Source organism: Trichomycterus rosablanca, chromosome 5, assembly GCF_030014385.1.
Source record: "Trichomycterus rosablanca isolate fTriRos1 chromosome 5, fTriRos1.hap1, whole genome shotgun sequence".
Classification (NCBI taxonomy): Eukaryota; Metazoa; Chordata; class Actinopteri; order Siluriformes; family Trichomycteridae; genus Trichomycterus; species Trichomycterus rosablanca.
The window spans coordinates 4,645,424-4,672,045 of record NC_085992.1 but is presented as its reverse complement, the minus strand read 5'-3'; the positions used below and the strand labels follow the sequence as shown (position 1 = coordinate 4,672,045).

Genomic DNA, 26,622 nt, shown 5'->3' with positions numbered 1-26,622 from the left:
ATACAGGTGTACAGTACAATTAAATTCTTTCTTCGCATATCCCAGCTTGTTTGGAAGCTGGGGTCAGAGCGCAGGGTCAGCCATCGTACGGCGCCCCTGGAGCAGACAGGGTTAAGGGCCTTGCTCAAGGACCCAACAGTGGCTGCATAGCAGAGCCTGGATTTGAACCGCCAATCTTCCGGTTCATAGCCCAAAGCTCTACCCACTAGGCTACAAGGAGAAGAGAGACAAGTGTACTGGACATGAGACAAGATACAGAGGCCTAGTTCATTAAATATGTCAATCTAAAAATAATATAGATTGTAAAGTGGTAGCTCAGCGGTTAAGGTACCAGACTAGTAATCATGAGGTTGCCAGTTCAAACCCCACCACTGCCAAGTTGACATTGTTAGGCCCCTGAGCAAAGCCCTTAACCCTTCAAACCCTGTTTGAATTGTATTCATTGATAATTGTAAGGTGCTTTAGATAAAAGCATCTGCTGAATGCCGCAAACGTAAATGTAAATTTAATACAGTAATGACAGTTGTAGCCTAGTGGTTAAGGTACTGGACCAGTAATCAGAGGGTTGCCAGTACAAGCCCCACCTCTGCCAGGTTGCCACTGTTGGGCCCCTAAGCAAGGCCCTTAACCCTCGATTGCTTAGACTGTATACTGTATACTGTCACTTAGACTGTATACTGTCACTGGATAAAAGCGTCTGCTAAATACTGAAAATATAAATGTAATGTAAATTACGATGACAAAGCTATCTGTAAATAAAAATAGCTACTCACTAGCCAATATAAAAAGAAACGCTTACACCTTGCTATGAGAAAATGTTTTTACTACTGTAGTTACATTTTTAGAGCGTCTTTCTAATACACAAGGTCGCTTTACATAGCGGGAGAAAAAAACACTTAAGTCAGAGGAGGATAAATAAAGTACTTAGAAAAAAAAGGCAGGTTTTAATTTATTTTATTTCTTTATTTGGGTTTTAATGCCATGTTTAACACATGTGTCATTTAATAGCAGGACAAGTATTATGTTTCTGTCTGCTTATTTTATCTCGTCTTTATATTTTGGTCCATTTTATATATTTACTTTCATTAAACAGGATTTAAAAATAAAGAAAATGAAGAGCAGAGACGCAGACTTTGTGGTAATGAATTCTATAGCTTGCCTACCAACAGTAACTAATCTGAATTCCCTTAGTATACAGCCTGTTTACAAGCTGCAGCTCATGCAATAATACTAAGCAAAATCAACACACTTCTACAAGGGCACTAAACGTACTGGATAATACACATGAGCTCACAGATGCCCTGAATTACACAGGAGACAGGAAACCAAGAAAACCGCAACCATCAGCTTCTGGCTCCTGGTCATGGGCTCTTATAGCATTGAATAACAAAAACGATTTCAGCTGTCCATGACTGCCACACATACAGCATCTATACACTGTGATTATTTACAGTATTCAGTCTTAAACCACATCAGCAGGTATTTACAGAAAACATTTGGGGTGAGACAGACTACAATTACTTTTGACTGATTATTACCTTTGAGGTATTAAACAGTGTGTTTAACAGTGCACAGTTCTTTTAATAACAGGATTTTATGTGATATGAATACCTTCACTGTGGTATCCTGCAGAAGACACCTCATCAGACTTTGAGGCTCGTGTTCGCTCCTCTAATCGGCGGGGACGGCTGGAGCTCCTCTTCCTGTCCAAGATCTTCTTTTCTGTTGTCGCGGATTTTCTGGAGGTGTGACGCTGTACAGACTCGCTGTCCGTCAGAGGACCTACACCACAAACTTCAGGAACAGAGCGGTCATAAATACCTCGAACATGACAGGGGACATGAACAGATTTTAAATCATAATAATATTTTAGGAATTTAACACTATAAGTACCCAAAGCCAGGCTGCTTCAATGTCTTCCCACGCTTGCTTGACCTACTTATACCTAGAAGTGTTGCGTCTTATGACCATTTTATCACCTAGCATGCTTACATTTTCAAAGACACACCAGTACAAGGTAGTTAAAATCTATTATCTTTACAAAACTAACTTTTGTTTACATTAGTGAGGAACAAAGCAACAGGTAACCATTCGTTTACTGTGACGTGTGTGTACGTGTTTGTATACATTCAACAATATATAATCCTAAAAGCACACGTTTGCACCACTGTGTCAGTGCATCTGGCTGTACCTGTCGTGTCAAGGCTGCTGTGAGACGCGGTTTTCTCTGGGTTGCAGATTATGGTTCCCTGGGAGTCAGACGAGAGGTGTGAGGCCATGGACTCATGGTGCGAGTGTTTGTAGCTGTAGCTGTCTGTTGAAGAATCGGTTCGGGTGTCGCTTGAGATGGATGGCTCACGACCTGAAAAATTCAAGCAGAGAACAAATTATCAATATTTGTTTGATAGTTGCTTATTTCGTTATAAACTGATTAACATTTTCTAGTGATGCACCTTAACCTCACTCATTTTGTGGCTCTATGGCTTCTGTTTGAGTAATGATCTGTATTTACAAGCCCCACCGTAACACCAGTCAGCGTTTACTTAGACACACACACAGCTTCTTGTATTTTAAGTTATATAAAATACAAACTATTTACCTCACAACAAAGTTTCTAGTTATTTTAGAGTTTTTACAGAAGTTGTTTTGGCCCTTCGAACAAGTTTTTGGCATACAGTGGTACCTTGTAGCTTGACATCCCCTACACTCGAAATCTTTAAAACTCAACGCCCTTCATCGAGAAATTTGTACCTTTAAACTCGACGGTTACCTTAAACCTGACGTGTGTGCGACTGCCGCTTGAGCGGTGCGGTAAAACATTATCAAAGTGCGTATAAGACAAACATGCATTTGAAGCATAAGGAAACAATAAAGGATAAGGGTAAAATGCAGGTTTTATTGTATTTATTATTGATTTTTAACAGTTTTCAGTTGTATTTCAGTGTTTTTATATTAGATGTGTTATTTCAGTGTATAAGTGTCGAAAACAACCCCATTATTTTACATAAGCCTAAAATATATGCAGTTCCAAGGGACCATGAAATGCCTTAAAAAGTTTTCCCATACATCCTTATGGGAAAAAATACCTTAAAACTCAACGTCTTTTGAACTCGACGCCACTCCCAGAACCAACTAACGTCGAGTTTTAAGGTACCGCTGTATATTCATTTATTAATTGTCTGTTTTAGCATCACTTTATCCTGGCCACACATACAATTAGGGTAATTTTTAGTATCTCCAATTGGCCTGGCTGCATGTCTTTGGACTGTTGGACGAAATCGGAGCACCCGCAAGGAAACCCACACAGACACAGAGAGAATATGCAAAGGACCCTGGTGAACCAGCAGGCCATTTATCTATTTATATCTACTACCATTATAATCTGCTAAATCCACCCTTATTTATATTACAGTCTAGAGCAGAACTGGGTGAGCAGAAACGATGATCTACCGGAGTCCTCGCTGTCATAGTAGGTTTTGGTGTAGTGGTGCAGGTCCAGGCGGGGTGTCAGGTCCTGCAAGGACACGGGAGAGCCGCGCGGGTCAGCGTAGAGAAGCAGCAGCGGCTGGTAGTGACCCTTTATACAACGAGACACCACGTCCCTCCATTTAGGCCCGATCTGTGAGACAGACAGAGTGCAAGAGTCAGTGTGTGGGTGAAATATATTAACTAGATGAGCAGAAAGCACTTCCAGTTACATCTGTATTAAACTAACATACCATTTTTAATAACCACACAAGTATATTACCAACAGATCATTCTGGAGTCCCGACACACGCTGTACAAACAAAACAAGAGGCCGAGAGCCTGCGTTTACAAGACCTTACCCTGAAGTGGATATCCTGAAGTGATTTTCTCTACAATCTCTCCATAATCAGCTGAAGACAGGACGCTCGAACAGAACCACGCAGTAATGCGACAGTGTGTGTGTGGGTGTGTGATAGTATCTGAAAGTGAGTATAAAAGTGAGCTGGAGTGCGTGTGTGATTTGCTAACATGGCGGGAGCAGTGTGGCTCTGTGATGGCCACACCCCGCTGCTGTCCAGCTGGACGGGATAAACAATAGAGGGATATCCTTGTTTCTGGTGAACTTTTTGTGCCGTGTCCCGCGGACCTCACGTGACGCCTCTCGGGAGACCATGAGAAAGCGTTTGCACCTGGGTCCACAGTATTATAACAACACAAAGCCCATCACCAAAACACATACACAACGCACACATAATAATAAAATAGAATCATTTAAAATCATTTTTCTAACACTGAATAATAATTAGACTGGAACGGTGGTGGTGCAGCTGCTGGGATACATTGGTTGCATAAATACAAACACCCTTAAATATACACTAATACTTTGTTGAAGTGGCTTTTGATTTTATGACAACATTCAGTCTATTTGGGTGGAAAACTAACGGCATGGCACATCTTGACTTGGCAGTCTTTGATCTCATTAGGGGCGGCATGGTGGCTCAGTGGGTAGCACTGTCGCCTCACAGCAAGAAGGTCCTGGGTTCAATTTCCAGGCGGAGTGGTCCGGGTCCTTTCTGTGTGGAGTTTGCATGTTCTCCCCTTGTCTGTGTGGGTTTCCTCCAAAAGCTCCGGTTTCCTCCCACAGTACAAAGACGTGCAAGTGAGGTGAAGTGGAGATACAAAATTGTCCATGACTGTGTTTAATATTAAACTATTGGTTCATTTTGAACAGGGTCTGCACACTTATGCAACCACATTATTTTTACTGTCCTCCTAAACAATCAGTTGGTTTTTCAACTGAATTGCACACTGTGTTCTGTTTTGTGTTTACTATGAAAAGAAGCATCATGTTTATCAAATCTGATTTATTAGACTGATATCTAATTTGATAGTGATTGACTATATAGGCAAGTATGTAATAAAAGAACACTAGGGCATCATAATGATGACATTGAGAAGAATGTCTGTGCTCTTCATGCGGAGAGCAGCTTTACCTCTTTGACATGGGCATCGTCGAAATACATCCACTTGCGGATCTTGGTCTGGAAGAAGAAGGTGGAGTAGTGTTTGCCGTAGTAACACACCATGCCCACTAGGTAGAGCTCTGCTTGTCTGGCCTTCTCCTCAGTCACCCTGGAGAAAAGCTGGAGGCAGCAGTAATTGCAGGTTATTAACACAGTCCAACACCGAGACAGACAGACACACACAGTCTGGAGGTCTAACACAGCCTTTAAGCATAATGAGTTCAACTCTGTAAGCACTTTTAAACGTTAGAGCAGTTTAGCTAAACGCTGAATGCTAGAATGTGGTAACGACACCAGAAAGCTTGAATCCTAAACAATTAAAAAGAGAGAGAAGAAAATTACTGCAGCACTGCAGATGAAACAGTTGAAACTGTTTTATTCTCATCCTTCTTACTTCAGCAATTACTAAAATAAACTTGATGAGGGGAAAATAATTCTTTGAAAGCCGAACTATATTTTCTTTGCTTTAAAAGATAAACATTTAAGGACCTTTTTAGTTTTAAAAACTGAAATTACCATTTAAACACCACATCTTCAGCAATTACATGTACGATCATACAAAGACAACACGCTTTTTATTGTTTGTGAAATACGGTAATATACTACCTATGCTATCAGCCAGTCAGGCATCCAAATTGACATTATTTGGGGGAAGGGTTTGTTGGCCAAAGCGCACTTGTCATTTTGCTATCAGTGTTGGTCTCTAGTCTTTAAAAGGGTTGTGTCGAAAAGGGCATCCGGTGTTTCCTGGGGTAAAACTGTGCCTGATCAGGTCTGTGGACCAAAATGATCGGCTGTGATGATTAATCCAAATTTTGTTGAGTGTTTTAAGCTCCATTTTAGTTTGCAGTAACTAATTAGTTGTTTCATCCTCAGAATACATTAAGTGTGTTATTATTATCCTTATTACAGCAGTTATAATGTGATAAATTATCAATACTGTTGCTTACGAATTCCTTGACCTTATTATTTCTATTTTGAAATGAACACAATACTTTAATATTAGAGTAAAGCACCTTGTCTCTGGATAAGGTTTAGATCTACCAACCACTAGAAACCATTCACTGTTGTCTAGGCCTCTAAATTGTGTTTATGTGTAAACGAGTCGATGTGTTTAACAAACACAAACATTTCTGTCATTACAAAATGACAGGGTGATCTCTTTGATTTAGGTGTGTTATTAGACATACTGGTCTTAATGGTCTCAACAAAGTGCCAAACCAAGCCCCCATGAACACAATATACGTTAAACGTCGATTTACAGATTGTGCTCAGAATTGCTGATCCTTTCTGGACGACACTATACGACCCATATATGAGTCTAAATTTAGACCATTTGACCATGTTGTTTTCTGTCCAAAACAGATAAAGATTATGTGATTGTATAAAAGTTTCCTACACCTAAAGCAAATTAAAGATGACAAAAAAATAGATATATTTTAACCAACATGACAAATTGTACGTGTCTTACAGAGGTTTTGGTTTTTAATCTTAGTAAATATTACTATTATAACATGAAATACGATATAAAACCCTGCTTTTCATGGTGTTCAGGTGGAGCAGCAGTTTAAAAAGCAGTTAAATTGCGTTTATTAGTCTCTAAGGTGACATAGCATTGCTGATTTCCATATAATAGAGGACTGTGTGTGTCACTAACTTTCCACTACCAGGTTAATCACACCCACTTTACAAGTAACAGTGACTTAAATAAGTGACTAAATGAGAACGCATGCGCACCCCTATGTAGAGTGTATATCAGATAAAAACTACACAAAATATCCCAAAAGATAAACAGATGCTGTGACAGAGTACGAGAGCATCTTACGTCTCCGAGGCGCAGGATGGTGCCCAGACTGTGGATGACATCTTCAGCCAGGTCTGAGTTTTCGGAGTCCCACACCAGACCGATGGTTATGATCTCTGGAGAGTTCATAAGAACCCGTCGAATCCGCAGCTTTTCTCCACAGTTTCCCTGCATGTGTGAGAGAGAAATGAATTTTAAAAAAACAAAATGATACCAGGGTGTCATGTAAACTTAATTGACTTTATTATGTTTTGAGCTCCAGCCAGTGGCTAGTAAAGTGACACTGCCCCAACACTGGCAGCTGATTATTAGAAAATTCTGAATTTTTGTTACTTTATTCATCCTAACATGGTTTGGTTAGAAAATCTGACAATTATAGCACTAATTAAAGCTATTTATTAGAAAAAATTCTCATTCTTACATCATGTTGCAGCCACTTGATCAACCTATATCTTTTTCTCCTTAGCAAAGTTTGATATCACCCCGCTCTCTAGCTGAAATGTACAGGTAAGCTAGGCTACACACTAAACTTCAAATTAAACTATGCTGATTTCCTTTAAAGAAAGTACAAAGATGTAGTTAAAACAAAAAAAAAACCCAGCCACCAAGCCTGTCCCCACTGATGAACTACATCTGGTAAGACAGCTTAATGTTTTAAAATGTGGCATTTAGGTTCTGATGTTTAGAAGGCATTGATTGACCACTCACACAAACACATCCAAATACATATAACCACACACACTGGACCCAATTACTGATATAATCAGTGGGTGAGGGGTTACACTTACAGGACAGTTACGCATGTCTCCTACAGTGCTCGCGTTCCTCAGCAGCTCACCAAACATATCTGGAGTTGGTTTCTCTCTGCATTCCAGCATCTTTACAGCCTGGTTACTGCACACACACACACACACACACACACATTTTTTAGATATACAAAATAATTATCTACGTGCAATACTTTAGTAAGTGAATTGTGGGAAACCACACATCAGTCACCCGGTTAACTATTTTTAGTCTATATGTGTAAAGTTCACTTAATCGCTAACAATTACTCAAACTAGTTTTTTAACTCGGTGGTGGAGTAGTATTGATAAACAGTACGCTGTTTTACTATTTTAGCTTACTCTATACAAACATTTAGGTATAATATAATAAAATTTTTCCCCAAAGCTCTAGACTGTACTGCATCTGCGTCACTTTAATCATAAAAAAAGTTGTTTGGTTGTTAAATCACATAAAGCCACAAAGTTGCAAAGCTGCAAGTTTGAAGCCTATAATTTTCTTTAAACACCTGATTTATTACAGCTGTTAGTAACTGTGGTGGCTGAAACATGTGAATTAAAATTAGAAGGGGTGTCCCTATACTTTTGTCCATATAGTGTATTGCCTTGCCTTTAAGTGCTGACTGACACCAGTTAAAATTTTACTCTTTTTCTTCCTCCTAAGAAATCAACACCCCGCCCCCCCTTTCCAGATGACATATTGATTGTGGACTATTCTCGTCACAGCAATGTTACTAACATAGTATACTAACATAGTAATAACACAGTAATGTGTGTTGTTCTAATATGAGCTTATAAAGTGCAGAAGTTTTGTAGTGATTTTTAATTCATGTTTAAAATGACTGGTCTCTATTAAAAACACATTGTTAGCTTGTTAGCACTCACTAGGAACATACACCCTGTTGTCACTCGCTGTATGTGTACAGTTAGAAACTAGAGCTGTTTTCTGTTGTCATGCACAATGTGTGTTAATCTTCCTCTGTTCTTTTATCAGTGGAAGATTTCTTATCGCAGAATGCTGTTGGCTTTATATTTTTGGTTGTAGCACTGACATTGAGGTGTTAAAGAATCCTAACAACACTGCTGCACCTGCTACACTTAAAAATACAATCCATGTCATTATCAGGTTAATGTCACTCCAACGCTCAGAATGGTCCACCACCTAAATCACATGTGATTACTTACTGTTTTTTTTTTATTTGATATTATGGTATGAATTATGGTAGGTGTAGCTTATAAAATACTAAATGTACCAGGTAAGTGTGCCTAATAAAGTGCTCTGTGTGTTCTGTCTGCTCTCAGTCTTGAACAGCCACATTTAACTTTCAGCCGGCGTCCTCACACGGTACACACCCACCACTCATGATAGTGGATCTGTTACAGAAGAAACACTGCACCATGTGCTCTCTCTGTGTGAGGCGCTGAACAGTAGCTGACTCAGCACTGAATCAGTCCAGCACCCTACTGTCTTTGCCCATTGCCTCATGGAGGACTGTATGTAATCTGATACAAATTTTTCCCTTATTTATTACATAACACTGTATGACTGACTGACTAAATTAATACATACTGGCTCTTATCAGTTCAGTACATTCAGTGGCCTGTAAAGTCAACAGATCTTATTCCAACTAAAAACCATGATATGCTATGGAGAGAAACTGTATCAGTGTTTACAGTGTGGAAAAAGTTTTAATCAACAGTCATCTCAAAACCCATCAGCGCATTCACACTGGAGAGAAACCGTATCAGTGCTCACAGTGTGGAAAAAGTTTTAATCAACAGAGTCATCTCAAAACCCATCAGCGCATTCACACTGGAGAGAAACCGTATCAGTGCTCACAGTGTGGAAAAAGTTTTAATCAACAGAGTCATCTCAAAACCCATCAGCGCATTCACACTGGAGAGAAGTCGTATCAGTGCTCACAGTGTGGGAAGAGTTTTACTACACAGGGTGATCTCAAAGTACACCAGCACATTCACACTGGAGAGAAACTGTATCAGTGTTTACAGTGTGGAAAAAGTTTTAATCAACAGAGTCATCTCAAAACCCACCAGCGCATTCACACTGGAGAGAAACCGTATCAGTGCTCACAGTGTGGAAAAAGTTAATCAAAAAAGTACTTAGTCTTTTATTATGGCAAGTTATATCCCAATATACTTTACTCAAAATATTATACTGCAAGCCCCCACACCACAACCTGACCAGGACAAGCCAATTAATAATAATCTTGTAAAATGTTTTGCTAAACAGGTCTTTTATAGAGACACGATCATTGGAGTAAATATTTATTGTGCACACAGCATTGCAGACAGAAGCACAACTGGACTCACAGAGGTTATAAAACTTTACTGCGTTCCAGTAAACGCAAAACTCAAGGCATTGACCTGATTTAGAAATGTGCAACATGTTTATTGTTGATGCACCAAGTGTTGGTCACAATAACAGTGCTATGAATCAAACTGACTGTTTAATGACTAATGAACTTTTCATTTCCCCGCTCATCACTAGATGCACGACGTCTTGTTTTTTTCAGTCTCTTTTGACGTCGTTGAGGCTGCGGTACTCACCAGAGAGAGGTGGTGGAGATGTAGTGCACCATCTGAATAAAGGGCAGCGGGTCTGATGACGCTCCACAGCTCCCACATACACACTACAGAAGAAAACAAACAGAATATGTGAAGTGTGAAGAGAAAAAAAAAAAAAAAGCGAATGCATTCATTCACTGTCTGTTTTACCACCGGTTATCCTGGTCAAAGTCACGGTGGGTCTGATTCATTTAGCAAAAGGTAGGAAATACCCCGGGCAGGTCACCTGTCTATCACAGGCACACACACACACTCACACTTAAAGCAAATGTAGTAGCTACAATTGACCTGACTGCATGTGTTTTAAGTTGTGGGAGGAAGCCCACACAAACACAGGGAGAACATGCAAACTCCACACAGAAAGGATCAAACCCAGGCCCTTGTGGCTGTAAGTCTTGCTGTGCGGCCAGGTAAGGGTCACTTAAGTTCAACATTAAGTAACTGATTTCGTCACATCTCACATTTGCATTCCAGTCAGAGTGGTTTAATCCAGGGTGACTACATACGCTATTCACAAGCCACAAGGGGTCACTGAGAGATTTGAGTATGAAAATGATGTCATTCAAATTCAATGGCCTGTAAAGTCAACAGATCCTAACCCTGCTAAAAATTTTACATGCTGAGATTCATTGAAACTGTTCTGATGGCTGTACTTTATCATGTACCTTTATCATGGCATCATAATACATCCCACTCAAAATATTATAGTGCAAGCCCCAACACCACTACCTGGCCAGTACCAGAAACTAATAATAACCTTATAACATTTTATATTCTTATAACATAAGCTCATCCCCTAGCTTTATGGTAAAAGTGTATGAGTCTTACCTGCTCAAAGAGGGTCATGGCAAATTTCTGGTGTGGAATGCAGTGTTTGGCTGTACAGATGTCCTCCTTGGTCTCATCAGAGATGTGGAAATGGATACGCATTAGTATGTTCTCCTAAGAAAGACAGAACCATGAGTAATGTTTTAGTGTCTCTGGTACCCTGTGCATACAATGAATCCCTCCATGAGTCCCTAACACATGATTCTAAACACGTGATCAAACTCTTGGTATTTTACACCCTCTATTCTTAAGCAGGCAGGTGATGCCAGTGTGGGAGTGAAAACACATGGTGCAGGAAGGTATGAGGTTGCAGAAGCCAGAAGCAGCACTGTGTTAGAATAAACTGAACGATTTTGGGACACACTGCACGCTGAAATATGAGCCAAGATGAGAGATGCAGACACACTGTCCTTCACACCTTATGCAAATCGATTCTAGCGGTCATAAGCATTTTTGGGTTAAGAGCTCTATCAGCTCTTTTAGCTTTGGCCAGTCGATGCTGGGCAGGGTGGCGGAATTGGGATGTGATTGCTTTTACACGGAAGATGGCTCTTTTCATTGAGCTCCTAATTCAATCCCATTAACCATAACTATACTGATCAGAGAACAAAACCACTGCAAAGAGCTCTGCAGTAAGCAGTTCAAGTAGCTGATCAGGACTGCGCACACAGAACTGCTCTGTCGAGAGCTGGTAGGAAAGACTTGTACAAATACCAAGATACCTACTGACTATATGTGCTTTTTAAGTACTCACTTTGAGTTTGAAAAAGAAAAAAAAAACTGACATGGGATCAAACTGCCCCCTTATTCTTGCCCCTGACCAATCCAAGGCTCCAACAAATGCCAGCCAGCCAAGTTAATGCAGAAAACTGTGGTTTGAATAAAGAAATGCTTGCTCAAGGATGAAGATTTTGAACTTAACCATCAACTGTATATGGATTAATAAGACGCACAATTTATAATAATAATTTGATCAATGCTGTGTGTAAGCCAAAGTGGCAAACACCATGCTCCAATATCCCAGAGTCACCACCCGAATAACATTATCTGTGAGTGTCTTGTAAAGTTCCATTTCTATTAATGGATGGGGTGCAGGGGGTGACAAAGTGTATGGAGTAGAAATGAGCTATGATCAGTAATTGCATTCCCACAAGGTTCCATTATATGGTATGTATATATTATTAAAATAAATGTTCATAAAAGATAAGTAAACCCCAAAATGTGGCCAATATAAGAACTTATTTTTGATAGATAAAATATAATATCAAATAAAAAATACTGTTATATTAATAATATATAGCATAAAACATATATACATATATATATATATACATACATATAAAACCAAGTAATCAATTAATCAAAATCTAAACTATATAAATATATGCAAACATACAAATATATAAATATAATTTATTATACAAATAATGTTAAGTTGCAGCCCTAATTCCATTCCCAAATTTCCAACCTTTAATGGTCTCACCAAGAAAATAATGTTTAAAAAATTGATTTCTTTGCATTTCTTAGTTTCTACACCAACAACAATCCATCAATATTTTTTTTACTAATGCACCCAGTATTTTTAATGAGCCTCTACCAAACAGTTAGATATTTAGAGTATTTAGATTCAAAGTAAGCTCAACCAAATGTTTTGGGGAGATCATTAAAGGGTTAATGTGTGAAAAACAAAATTTAAATCAAAACACTTTTTGTGAAATTTTTGGACGTTTCCACCAGATGTTATTATTGTATTATTGTAATGCTAGGAGAAAAAGTTGCCCAACATGAGGAAGAATAATCAGTAAGGTCCACCAACATCCACCAACTAATCCGGACAAAGCTGCACCTCGGTTTGCACATTTCACTATTGTGTGGATGCGTTTTGAATTTGGGGGGGGAACCTTCGAGAGTTGGACTCTGTTTGCTTGAGTTGCGAGATTTAAACTATCAGCAAGAGCTCACTTCTGCAAAAAGCGCTGACTTTAGCATTAGCGGCACTTACAAAGCACTCAGCAGCGTCGTCCATGATGCCAAGCTGGAAGCGCTGCTCGTCCTGAAAGGTTTTGGCCAGAGCGGTGCGCAGGGCGTCTGACGGCAGCACCTTCTCAGAGCTGTACTGGAACTGAACGAAAATGCTCTGCAACAACAACAAACATACATTAATTTACAACAATAAATGTGTACATTTGTAGATAAACAGGCATGCTAATATAGGAGGGTTCTTCAAAAAGTTTCCACACTTTTTAACTCTAAAAGAATTTAAAAAACAAATCAGCTCTTTTCTACGTCGTCACCTTCGGAGGCATTTTTCCAGCGTTGTAACAACTTTTTAATGGCGTCAGCAAAAACGGTAAACAGAAATGATCCGTCCATCAGAAGAAAAGAGGAGTGGATAACAGAGACAGCACAATTATGTGGTGATTAGTCTGTCCTCACCCTCTTTCATATCCCAGTAAACTAAAAACACCAAGGACCGGCCCTCGACACACGTTTAGCAGCCACGTTGGTACTCGGTTATGCAGGTGGATAAGTAACACCACATGATGATACAGCCTCTGAGCATGCTGGGTAAATATCTGTCAGGACAATGTTTGCAGCTCTCTATATTTTCATCTGGCTCACACACTACTTTAATCTTTCACGGTCCATCTTTCTGGTTTTAAATCTTTCCCAACCTCTCCGTGAACGCTGCCAGTTGGACTGACTCATTATAGCCACGCCAGACACGCCAAAGCACACTCACACGAACATGTTACGTAAGGGTTAGGGCTGTACCGATGGGATGCTAAGCACTTCTATCAGGGTGGATACCGGTCTAAAATTCAAAACCTTTATTGCATCAGATTTAGGGTAACCTTTTCCTATCTTACTGGCTGGGACTAAAATGTCGATGCAATCTTTCGGCCAGCACGGCTGATCCGGGGGGAATTATCTATAGGCCACTGCTGCAGGCTCATGCGGATCAATAACACAAATGACCTATACAGACGTGTGTCCTCCCTGTAGCTATTTAGAGATTGTATTTCAGTAATGTACTGGAATTTCTGTGGATAGGTATGAAAATGTTTTGGATGGATAAAGTTAATCAGCAGTTAATCAGGTCTGATGCACTGTAATAGTTTAGGCCAGAAATGAGTATAAATGAGTACTTGTCCAGTAGCTTAACCGCTAGGCTACAACTGCCTAATAAAATAAAATGATCGCAGGTCCTCAATCAGCAACTGAATTTTAAATAACAAAATCTGATCTCTCTTAACACATTTATTTTAGGTCTTACAAATTAAGCAAAAGGAAAAGAGAAATTCATTTGGATCATAATTCTTTAAATGTGAATTCCAGACAGTAATCCAGACAGAAATATGACCAAGAATGGACAAAAGATGGTCATCCTGAGGAATAACCACAGCTGTCTGAAGTCATTTATGTTCCTCAGTCACATCCTTCATCCCTGTGATGCATATTAAGAAAATTGACTGTAAAAACAAACTAATCCCAGATTAACTGAACTTTACTCAACAAATGCTGAAACACAAGCGACGAATTTCAAAGAAAAAACATCCCGTAAATGTAAACTGTGCAGGATTGATTCATACGAATTCTAAACTGATGGGTTCGTCTTTGCGGGCGTCCACTTTACCTTGAGAGCACAGAAGATGCACGAGTCCTCCATGCACTTGTGTGTGGTGAGCTGCCGGAAACTTCTGCGGAAAATGTCCAGGTGCCAGAGGACCTACCAGAGAGGAAGAGAAAATATTACGTGAACAAGGGGTTAAGCATTTGTCACCTCCTGTATTCCTGCTAAATGTCTTAACGTCTAAGCTTCAGCTCGAAAAATAAAACATCTCAACACTTTCACGCTGCCTGGTAGAAAAATAGGGAAAATAAAGTCCAGGTTGGAATGATAAACATCACAAATTACAGAGCTTGCTGGAGATGGTTCTCCTGAATCCAAGACCACAAAATGACACGATTAACCCTCATCTGCTCCAAAAATGCTCATGCGCCCCTTCAAATCGTCCAATAGGAAAAGGGGAAATGCTTCACCTGTTCACCATTAGCTGTCATCAGTCCTATGCGATTAATGATGAGCGCAGGACAGGATGTCAGAAGAAGGTAGACTAAGGAAGCGAGAGGAATCCAGACAGGTTGACAGGAAAAGGTAGTAAGAGCTGGGAAAACAGGCTGTGGTCTTCCAGATGAGGCAAGATGTGAAGTGTCAGTGGAACAAACCCTACCCTAGCATCCTTCTACTGGTCCTTTTTACACACACACACACACACACACACACACCTGCTAAACATCTGTGTGTGTGCAGAGCGCTGTAGGGCATAACCTGTGCCCATTTTCTTGATGCGCACGCTACAGCAGATGTCTGTGCAATTGCATAGTGAATTATACAGGAAGCTGTCAGTCCCCTTAGCACAACCTCCTCCTGCCTTGCTCTCAACAGATGCCTGATATATAACTTTTAACTCCATAAACCTCTGGTTTTGGTCGATAAAAGCAGTGGTCCCCAACCACTGGGTCATTTATTACCGGGCCACACAGAAAGAATAAATAATTCGAGGTTGCTACATCAGCAATGAAAACACTGCTTCCATTTCCAACACACAGTGTTTATCATCTCTTATCACCCCCAGGCGGAAGCAGCGTCTCCTTGCAGTGAAAAAAGCTCATTTGTGAGCAGTGTAGTTATTCTATTTTAAATCCTCCTGCCCCCGCCGGTCCGTGAAATTTGATCTTATATGAAGCCGGTCCGTGGTGCAAAAAAGGCAACAGCTGTGCCTCGCACACGCCCTACTCCGACACGTGCGGTAGGCGATCGCTTCTTTCAACTGCACCAAATGTGTTCATAAAGAGATCTGTATCGTGCAGAGAGTCACGCACTAATCTCCATTATCCCCCGTCTCTGTGCAGGTGCCATCAAGCAGCCAGCAGAGGTCGTAACTGCAGCAGTTATGAGGAATCCCTGTGACATTCCAACCCTCGGACAAGCCAATCATTGTCCATGTAGGCGCCCGACCTACCGGTAGCAGAGCTGAGATTCGCACTCATGAGTTTGAGGCCTGCTTTAATCACGCACATCTAGTATGGATGCTTCACCACACCCCCAAACCTTAGGGGGGGTTAATTAGGTACACTCTCCAAATTGCCATGGATGTTTCATTTTATGGGTGGGTCTCGCTTCTCCGTATTCACCCCATCCATACCTCCAGCTTCCTGGACAATAGCCGATAGTTGTATGTATGTAGACGCCTGACTGGCCAATAGCACCGCTAGGGATTCAAACCCTGGATCCCAGTAGTAGTGAGCTAATAAATTTACCGCTGCACCACCAGAATCAGCCATCATATAATGTAGAATTTAAGAAATGACAGTATAGTCCTGGAGGTTAAGAAAGGCTTTTTGTCGTATGGTTGAGCTCAATGACTGAAAGGAATGCACACTACAGGAGGTTTTAAGATGGCACCTCATTCTGCTCTTCAGGATACATGTATAGGATACCGAGGACAGAGAGAGGAAGAGAGAAAAGAAAGAGGAAAGGATGGAGGAGCCACTTCCAGTACCTTATATTTTTGTATCCGGCTCCATCTGCTTCCTGGGGGTGGGTTGTATGTTTGTGTGTGCGTGTGTAAGTGTGTGATTAGTGGTTACACAATCGACTTTGTGATTACTTTATGGAACCAATTTTCTATTTACAAGACTAAAATCCACATGCAGCCAAACCAGGTCCTCCAGTATCACAGATATGCAAGCTGATTCATTTACACGTTTTGCTGTTATTTCGCTGCGACATGAAGGTGCTGAGTACACATCCTGATCTGCAGCGCACAGCACCACCCTTGACCCAGCAGGGGAAATTAAACCTTTGTAAATAAGAGCAGCCTAGACACAACATCTTCCTCCTCTTTCCTGGTCTCATCCTTTTTTTCCTCTCGCACTGTGTCCTTGGCTGTGCTTGTTTTTAATCACACTAGGCTGAAAGGCAGAAAGAGACCTTTTCTATTGATTCTTAAATGGTTCAGAATTTATTTATTCTTAACAGATCATTATTATTATCATTATTATTATTATTATATTAGGATTTTAACGTCATGTTTTACACTTTGGTTACATTCATGACAGGAACGGTAGTTAATCATTACACAAGATTCATCAGTTCACAAGTTTTAAATGTCAAACACAGTCACGGACAATTTTGTATCTCTAATTCACCTCACTTGCACGTTTTTGGACTGTGGGAGGAAACCGGAGCGCCCGGAGGAAACCCACGCAGACACGGTGAGAACATGCAAACTCAGCACAGAAAGGACCAGGGCTGCTCCACCTGGGAATCGAACCCAAGATCTTCTTGCTGTGAGGTGACAGTGCTACCCACCGAGCCACCCCTTAATAGATTAAGAGTAATTTGTTAAAAGTACATTTGGTTATGACATTCCTCTGGTTTTAAAATTGTATCTCTGACAACTCATTAGGATCTAGCCTACACAATACAATAGGGATGTCCCGATCACGTTTTTTTGTTCCCGATCCCGATCCGATACCGAGTCTCAAACCGATACTTGTATTTTCTGGATATTGTCTAGATAAGAACTGGATAATACTGTTCACACAGTGCACACTTCAAGTACATTACAGTTATTCAAATTAATCCAATGTATATGTTTAACAACTGAATAGCTCTGCAGTGCTGTAGGAAAAAAATTGCCTGCATCCAAGCTATTGCTTAATGTTCTTTTATTTTTACAAAATAATACTAAACAAACTTAGTGCAGCATTGTAGTAGTAAAACTAGAACACTCAGAATGAAGTGAAGGTTCTTTTTGAGGAAAATCAGCATCTCTGGCGTGTTAGCGGACAGCCGGTTCCTCTTCTCATCATATAATAATAAACTCGCTGTATTCGGCTGAGTGTTTATTTTTTAGGTGCTGTATCAGATTGGTTAAATTATATCTGGTTTGTTTATGAGCCACCGTACTTGTAGGCATGTTGTAACTAAGCCAATCAGAGTGCTTAATACTGAGATGTCGTTCAGTCTTGTAACATGGTAATGCTGCATGTTATGGTCCCTGAAGTTTTCCTACTGGGATTAAAAGTTATTGTTTTGTAAACCGGAGTGATCCTGGACTCACACACCATATAAACAGTAAAATTCTACAGTAATGAACGCAGCGCTGCTCCCACCGCCTCGTGAAACGCTCGCATTGCAGACAGTACACTTCACTGTTGGACTCTCCGTTTACGAGACCTGCTTGACCGCTGACGTAAAACAAAGGATCGGGCTTAGTATCGGGCTTAGTAAAGCTGATACCGATCAGATAAAAAATGCCTTGATCGGGCCCGATTCCGATCTTTGAGATCGGATCGGGACATCCCTACAATACACTATGCTAAGCTAAAAAAATCCAAACTTCTACTGAATTTGTTCCATACGTTGGAGAAAATTAAAGAAAACATGAATTCATCTACCAGCTGACCTTCTTTTATTGAACTGATGTCCACTTCCAATGAATGAGTATCTCATTGACGTTTTTACTGATGAATAAGACTGTGACTCGCCAGTGACTATGCAGCCTCACACAGAAGGGTTCGCACTGCTTTGGAACATGTTCACCTCATTAATAATATTATTAAAATTAAAATGACCTGAATTTGAGTCACAGTAGCTCTTCTGTTGGTTCAGACCAGATGCCACCAGAACCCTTCAGTCCACTAATAATGTGGCTAGGCTGAAAATCTGGCGGTTTGTGTAGTGTGTGATCAGTGTACGGTAACTACAGTAAACACAATGACCACACCAATTATCACAAAGAGTTGACGGCGTAGCAACATGACATGACATGACACGACACGTGTACCTTAGCAGGTTAGCAAACACTAATTAGGGATGATGCAGCAGTTTAATCACTTCCACCAAGAGGTACTCACACACTGATCAGCCATAACATTAAAACCACCTCCTTGTTTCTACACTCACTGTCCATTTTATCAGCTCCACTTACCATATAGAAGCACTTTGTAGTTCTACAATTACTGACTGTAGTCCATCTGTTTCTCTACATGCTTTGTTAGCCCCCTTTCACCCTGTTCTTCAATGGTCAGGACCACCACAGAGCAGGTATTATTTAGGTGGTGGATCATTCTCAGCACTGCAGTGACACTGACATGGTGATGGTGTGTTAGCGCGTGTTGTGCTGATATGAGTGGATCAGACACAGCAGCGCTGCTGGAGTTTTTAAATACCGTGTCCACTCACTGTCCACTCTATTAGAAACTCCTACCTAGTTGGTCCACCTTGTAGATGTAAAGTCAGAGACGATCACTAATCTATTGCTGCTGTTTGAGTCGGTCATCTTCTAGACCTTCATCAGTGATCACAGGACGCTGCCCACAGGGTGCTGTTGGCTGGATATTTTGGGTTGGTGGACTATTCTCAGTCCAGCAGTGACAGTGAGGTGTTTAAAAACTCCAGCAGTGCTGCTGTGTCTGATCCACTCATACCAGCACAACACACACTAACACACACAGTGTACCTTGAAACTCAGCATCAGTTGGTTCTGGGAGTGGCGTCGGGTTTAAAAGACGTTGAGTTTCAAGGTATTTTTTCCTATAAGGATGTTTGGGAAACCTGTTAATGCGTTCCATGGTCCCGTGAAACTGCATATATTTTAGGCATACGTAAAATAATGGGGTTGTTTTTGACACTTATACACTGCACTTTGCCTTTTCTTCTTTATTGTTTTCTTATGCTTCGTAATCGTGGAGATGCTTGATCTTGGAATACCGTGTTCCTTAGTGGAGAGAACTTATGAGCAGTAATAATGAAGAGAAGTTTTGTGTTTTTGTGTTGTTCTTTTAATACATTAAGTCACATTAAGCTTAAGTGTTTAAAACACAAGTTTAAAAGTGAAACAGTGAGGAAAATCCAGATAAACACAGATACATGTGGAGCTTTCAGACTGGATTTGATTCACACAAATGTAGATTCGTCTCATATTCACACTTTGACGTTTTACCGCAAGCCGAGCGCTGAACAAAACGACAGTCGCGCACACGTCAAGTTCAAGGGTACAAATTTCTCGACGAAGGGCATCGAGTTTCATAGATTTCGAGTTTAGAGGACATCGAGTTATATATAATAATAATTGCTCATGTTAGAAACCTTTCCTCCCAAAATATTGTTTCACAAAGTAAAATAATCCACGTGTGATTAGTTCTTTTATCCCACAGCATGAAAACCCACGGGTCTCTAGCTGTACTTAATCACCCAGGGACCACAGGAGACAGAAAGAGGATCCTCGGAGGTATTAATAAAACCTTCTCACAGCGCTACACTTCATTTCAGACAAAGAAATGACTGTCTTTGCCCCCGAGCTCTTGATCTTCTGTCTGGACATATTGTCATGCTTTAAATTAGCAAGCGGTTAACAGAGCGGCTCAGCCTATCCCCCCCGACTCATAATTCTTAGCTATTATTAGCTAGCCACTTTCATAAAGCTTATTACGCAGATCATATAGCTTCAATTCATTTAATTTATACAGCCTATTATGCAGTGATCTAAAAATAGACGGGACCTAATGGCAGGTTGCGTGCTGGGTAATTACTGACCAGGCTGGCGTAATGCTGAACGTTTTATTGCGGGTTCTGTTGCACACTTGGTTGAGTCATAGAGTCTTAAGAAGGCAGGTGTGTGCTGATCATGCTTTAAGAAAAGGCCTAGAGCAACACGCTATACCCCACCACCACCTTCCATGTGTTTAAACATACAGTTACAATCAAAATTATTCAACCCCCATTGCAAATAAGGTTAATTAGCAAAACGTACAAACTTTCAGCTGTTTGCAATAAACCAGTCAAACAAGACCAACGAGTGGTTTCTCTGAATTTAGCACAAAATGCCACTTTTAATGACTCCTACAGACTCAGAACTATTCGGCCGCTCCATGACAAGCATCTCTAATACTTAGTAGAGACCTTTTTGCTGTTATGACCTGCTGCAAGAATGATGTATAGTCAGACACCAGCTTCTGTCAGCGTTCCTGAGGAACCCCGGTCCATCTCTCAAGAACAATGGCATCCAGTTCACTCAACTAGGCCTACCCCTTTAGTTTTGTTCTTTGTTAGATGTTCTTTTTTATATTTTTTATATTTTTTATATCTTATTTTTGGGCAGTTGTAGCCTAGTGGTTAAGGTACTGAACTGGTAATCCAAAGGTTGCTGGTTCAAGCCCCACCACTGCCAGGCTGCCACTGTTGAGCCCTTGAGCAAGGCCCTTAACCCTTAATTGCTGTAACACTGCATTCGGGGATCAATAAAGAAATCAATCAATCGGTGTTCTTGGGTTTGTGAGCTGCAACTGCCTTCTTCAAATCCAAGTCAGGCAACTGTGAGGGCCACTCCAAAATCCTGCTGGACTTCTTCTGAAACCAAGCTTTGATGGACTTTGAGGTATTCAGAACTCTTTGTCCTGGTTGCAATGGGTCTGATATCACTGAGCACAAGACAGAAATATTGTGGACAGGGCACCAATCCAAGGCAGCGAAGTACAAAGTGAGCGCAATAAATACCAAAACAATGTGGCAGTTTGTGTTGAGTGTAATCAGTAATCAGTCTACAGTAACTACAGCAAACACAATGACCACACCAATTATTACAAAGATTACACGTGCACCTTAAGCAGGTTAGCAAACACTAATTAGGGATGATGCAGCAGTTTAATCACTGGTTTCAAATGTTCCATCAAGGGCTACTAGCTCAGCTTGTTTAATATCTTATATATATTTAGTATATACACCGATCAGCCATAACATTAAAACGACCTACTGGTTTCTACACACATTGTCCATTTTATCAGCTCCACTTACCATATAGAAGCACTTTGTAGTTCTACAATTACTGACTGTGGTCCATCTGTTTCTCTACATACTTCATTAACCTGCTTTCACCCTGTTCTTCAATGGTCAGGACTCTCCCAGGACCACCACAGAGCAGGTATTATTTAGGTGCTGGATCATTCTCAGCACTGCAGTGACACTGACATGGTGGTGGTGTGTTAGCGTGTGTTGTGCTGGTATGAGTGGATCAGGATCATCTAGTATATAGATTGTATAACTGCTCGTGTCAGAAACCTTTCCTCCCATACTGTTGTTTCATCAAGCTGGGTGGCAGAGACAAAAATAGACATTAAATAGATGTAAATGACTACTCTACCCTGTAAAGTGCAGGTTCTCTGTAATCATCAGACTCTAAGTGGGATCAACACAGCCAGACTGGTTATTATAACAGGCTGCTACAGGCTGCACGTCTATATTATTATTATTAAGTTATACGATTAAAAAAATATCCTGCCAATACGATTCTAGTGAATTATCGAGATTAGATGCTTCAAATATATGTAAATGTGCGTGTTTAAGAAATAAACAGTTGCTTAATAGTCTAATCGTAATTGTTAGCTGATAATTGAAGTTAATCTAAAAATTGTTAGGTTCTACAATCCCACATTTTAAAGTTTCTGCAATCATCAGGTTTATTAACAGTAACTTTATTATAACACTACTCTCTGTCTTATCTTTAATGTCAATCAAACCCTTTACAACTATGGACTAATAAAATAAATTATATGCAGAATGTGCTGGTGAGAAGGTTAAGTATTAACCTTGTGTCACGTAATCCATATGAGATCAAATAAAAAAATAAAAGGACTAATAATCTTATTGATTATTATTTGGCAGGCAGGTACAGCACATCTGTGTTTGCTGGAATTCAGCTGTAGACGTGTACTACTGCGGTAGGGATGCAAATTTTGTCAATCTCTTTTAACCAATAACTCATCATTAGTAAATTGTTAAATATTAACCAACAAGCATAAAGCATCCTGTTAAAATATACAACATGAGTTTCACATGTTTTATTTAATACATTACATTTAATACATTTAGTACATTAAAGCTTTTCCTGATAACATTATTGTAGTTATTACCAAAGAACAAGAGTTTTCAATAAGTTACACACAGAGCCGAACAATGAGAGCTTGACATGCAGTCAGACTCCATACTGATGCAAAACCTTTTTACAGTCTGTGATTGTAATGCATAATAGATTAGCTGTTCGTTTTTTTAAATCATATAAATACGCAAAAAGCTCAGATTACAAATACGACTGAAGGTAAGTCAGAGGAAATTTCAGAACGGCGAGTTTCCTACTCTTTACAGTCAGCAGCTCCGTGTTTAACTGGAATTAAGTGTATCTGCTGGAAATCTATTAAAATGACATTCTTAGGAACAAAGACTTCTCTGTTGGTTATCGATTAACCAGTTAAACACTGATGGTGGACAGTGTGGGACAGTGATAGCCTAGTGGGTAGAGCTTTGGGCTGTCAACTGAAAGGATGAGAGTTGGGCCCACTGTTGGGCCCTTAAGCAAGGCCCTTAACCCTTGAACATGCAGACTCCACACAGAAAGGACCCGGACCGCCCCACCTGGGGATCGAACCCAGGACCTTCTTGCTGTGAGGCGACGGTGCTACCCACTTAGCCACCGTGCCGCCCCCCTGTGCTCTGACCCCAGAAAAAAAGAATTTCGTTGTACTGTACAGCTGTATACGTATCTAATCTTTTAACTAGAGATGGAACGATCGATCGGCTATGAATCGGTATCGGCCGATTTTTAATCAAAATATGCTATCGGCGATCGGCCGATATTTCCTAAATGTAGTCGATCCGATCGTGTGATATATAAAAGATCACGTTAAGTTAACAGCTCAGTGGATTGATCCAGACTTTGAGCTACGAAGCACCAACCATCACATCACCATTCATCAACCATCGTACAGAAACCATCGTGAAAGCTCATACGATGTAATTTTGCTGATTGTAATATTTACTTTAAAAAGATAATTCAACCCGGTCACATCTGAGTCGATTCTATCAGCACGTTATATAAACTCCTGGTTCACTTTGGTAAATCGTAAGCGGTTCTTGCTTGTGATGTAGATGAGAACAGAAAACGTTACAGAGCCAATCAGAGGCAAAAGTTTATTCATTACCAAATTCGTTAGTTCAGGATCATCTGCTGAACTTTTAGGATCATCAGAAAACTTTTAGCTCCTTAGACAGAACGAGTCTGACTCGGTTACAGATCTGTGGTAATAGCAGTTTAATGAAGCTTTTTAATGTAAGAGAGTCACACAGAATGTTCTGTAGTAGCTGGTGTTTATTTAAAACCACGACATTAATTAATAACAGTAAACACGGAGAGATGACTGAGAAGAGAAACTTACGCTTCACATAAAATGAATCGACTCATGAATCACTTTAAGCGATACAGTGAACAGATCATTTCTCTTAAAGGCACAAACACACACACACACACACACACACACACACACACACACACACACACGCTGCTCCGGTTTATCTTCACTGTGAGGCTCTTTTTAAGGTTTTTTCAGACTGAACTGGATAACATTAAACCTGTGTGTGTGTGTGTGGTCAGTTAGACTAATGAAATATGTCTCCTGTGGGTAAAAAAAATAATTGTTTGATGTACTTTATTTACTGCTAAATTTGCAACCCCCCCCCCCCCTCTCTAGATCACTGGATCCCTAGTTAATCCATAGTTAGTTGACAATCATGATACAAAACAGCTTCTATTTATGTTTAATGTGTAATAGTGCCGTGATTCATGACTGAAATAAAATAAATGGATAAAAAAGTTTATTTTTCTATTCAGCACTTTCTATGAATGAGTGTGTAAGCAGTCAGCTGGAACATGTGCACTAAGGGTGGGTGAGGGCGAGTTACAAATCAGCAGTCGGAACTCTCTGTACCGCTTGTGTGTGAGATCGGTTGCTCCGATAGATCAAATCGAACATCAGCTGTTGGAAATTAAATTTTTTTTAAACAAACAGCGACTTTTCAGTCAGTTATCGGTTAATTCGTTCACCGTTAACATCACCAGTTCTGGTCTTTTATAAAATGAACAACGAGTTCTGAAAGTGATGAACTGAACTGATGGTTTGCATTCTGAGAAATAAAACAGTAAGCACTCCTAGTCTACTCATCCTGAACGTCTAACATCCCTCATCGCCCTTACTGGGGTGTGTCGGGTTTCTACTAAGTCACACCACACAATCCAAGAACACATGCTGTGGAACGCCATTAGCTTTTATAAAGCTTCCTAACAGCCACGGAAACACAAACATTAAACAAAATGATTCACTGACGAGCCCCACCTAGAATGTTTCCATATAAATGAGAAAGACACCAGGAAATGATACACACACACACACACACACACACACACACAGGTCTGTCCTAAAAACCTGGTGATCTCTCTACACAGACGCATTCTACATCGTCCTACACTCCCGAGAAAAAGGCGTGTCTCAATTCTCAGATTCCTTAAAATGTTCCTACTGAGGCGCCCTAATTCTGAGTGATGATCTGAGTAATGAGGGAGCGTCCGAGGCAGACAAATCCGGAGCAACTAACGGAGTTCTTTTCAAATGTACATACATTCATATTGATGTTTAGTTTGTATAAAGGTGTGATTATACAAGTGTCGTTTATATGTAAAGTCAGTTTAATCGTTTTCGGTACACAGAGGGAGACGTTAGCTGGGATGCTGGGATGATGTTGTGTCGCCTCAGCCCGATGGTTCAAATGGCCTAAAGCTGCTGTGACATATTGGCGTAATCGCTGTACAAGTAGTGCGTCTAAATAATCTGCCTTATGAGTTCGATGTCTCATTAGAATCCTCTCTACTGAGGCAGCTGATCAGGTAGGCAGTAGGCAGCAAGGCAGCTCACTAGGTTTTCAGACAGACCCACGATCTGGTACTAATCAAGCTCTTGGTTAAGAGTCAGCGGGTGAGTGTAGATTTAAAAATCTTACCTGCAAAGCACTGTTGAGGAAGCAGCTGTTCTGTCCTGGCTCATTGCTGAGTCCTTTGCTGGGGGCGATAGACGTCATGGTTCGGGGGGTAAAGATGCCCTGCAGCCCACTGCTGCCGGATGCAAAGTAGTTCCTTTTCCATGACATGATGGAATGAAGTTTTAGTGACCAGTCTGTCCCAGTAAAACCGACCACTGGGTCATAATCTCAAAACAGCCCACACAAGTGCACCATAATTCCTTTGTTACGGCCTTCTGAATCAACCACACACCCGTCCTCTGGTTACACTGCTTTCCTTATTCACGTCCTGACTGAGGCCGTGCTTGTGGAATCCTACAAATCTTGATTGTGTGGGAGGTATGTTGCTTCCACAGTCCAGGTTTTTGGATGAACGAGGTCGGCGTCTTGTTATTTTTCCACTTGTGGATATATCAGTACATTGTGACTCTTCACACCTCGAACAATCTGGAAGAACAGAGAGATAAACGCATTTAGAATTTGCTCCAGGTTTACAGTACACAGAGCCGCCAACATTTTTCTCCTTTACAGTCACCTGATAACAGGCTAGAATTCCACTGCACGCTGAAAGTACGACTGGACGTTCAAAAATAACTGCTGGTAGTTTTTTTTACTATGTCAAAGCTTCCAGACCAGGATGCTAAACATACTGGGAATCGAATAATGAAAAAATGGATACGGTTTAGAAATCAGTGACCCACTGCTGGACCAAAA

The 26,622-nt window shown here is 40.5% G+C and overlaps 1 protein-coding gene across 1 annotated transcript in view; it reads right to left on the bottom strand.

Annotated features, from left to right (window-relative positions):
- usp54a (ubiquitin specific peptidase 54a) overlaps positions 1–26,066 on the bottom strand; it is a 41,861-nt gene extending 15,795 nt beyond the window's left edge. The window contains exons 1-11 of the mRNA XM_062994768.1: positions 25,891–26,066; positions 14,632–14,724; positions 12,997–13,131; positions 10,995–11,108; positions 10,149–10,231; positions 7,584–7,689; positions 6,817–6,963; positions 4,962–5,111; positions 3,451–3,619; positions 2,192–2,362; positions 1,612–1,794 (exon numbers count right to left, since the gene is read on the bottom strand). Of these exons, the coding sequence (XP_062850838.1) occupies positions 1,612–1,794; positions 2,192–2,362; positions 3,451–3,619; positions 4,962–5,111; positions 6,817–6,963; positions 7,584–7,689; positions 10,149–10,231; positions 10,995–11,108; positions 12,997–13,131; positions 14,632–14,724; positions 25,891–26,037 (1,498 nt within the window). The 5' untranslated portion in view covers positions 26,038–26,066. The remainder of the gene's footprint in view (positions 1–1,611; positions 1,795–2,191; positions 2,363–3,450; positions 3,620–4,961; positions 5,112–6,816; positions 6,964–7,583; positions 7,690–10,148; positions 10,232–10,994; positions 11,109–12,996; positions 13,132–14,631; positions 14,725–25,890) is intronic.
- Positions 26,067–26,622: the final 556 nt, after the last annotated feature.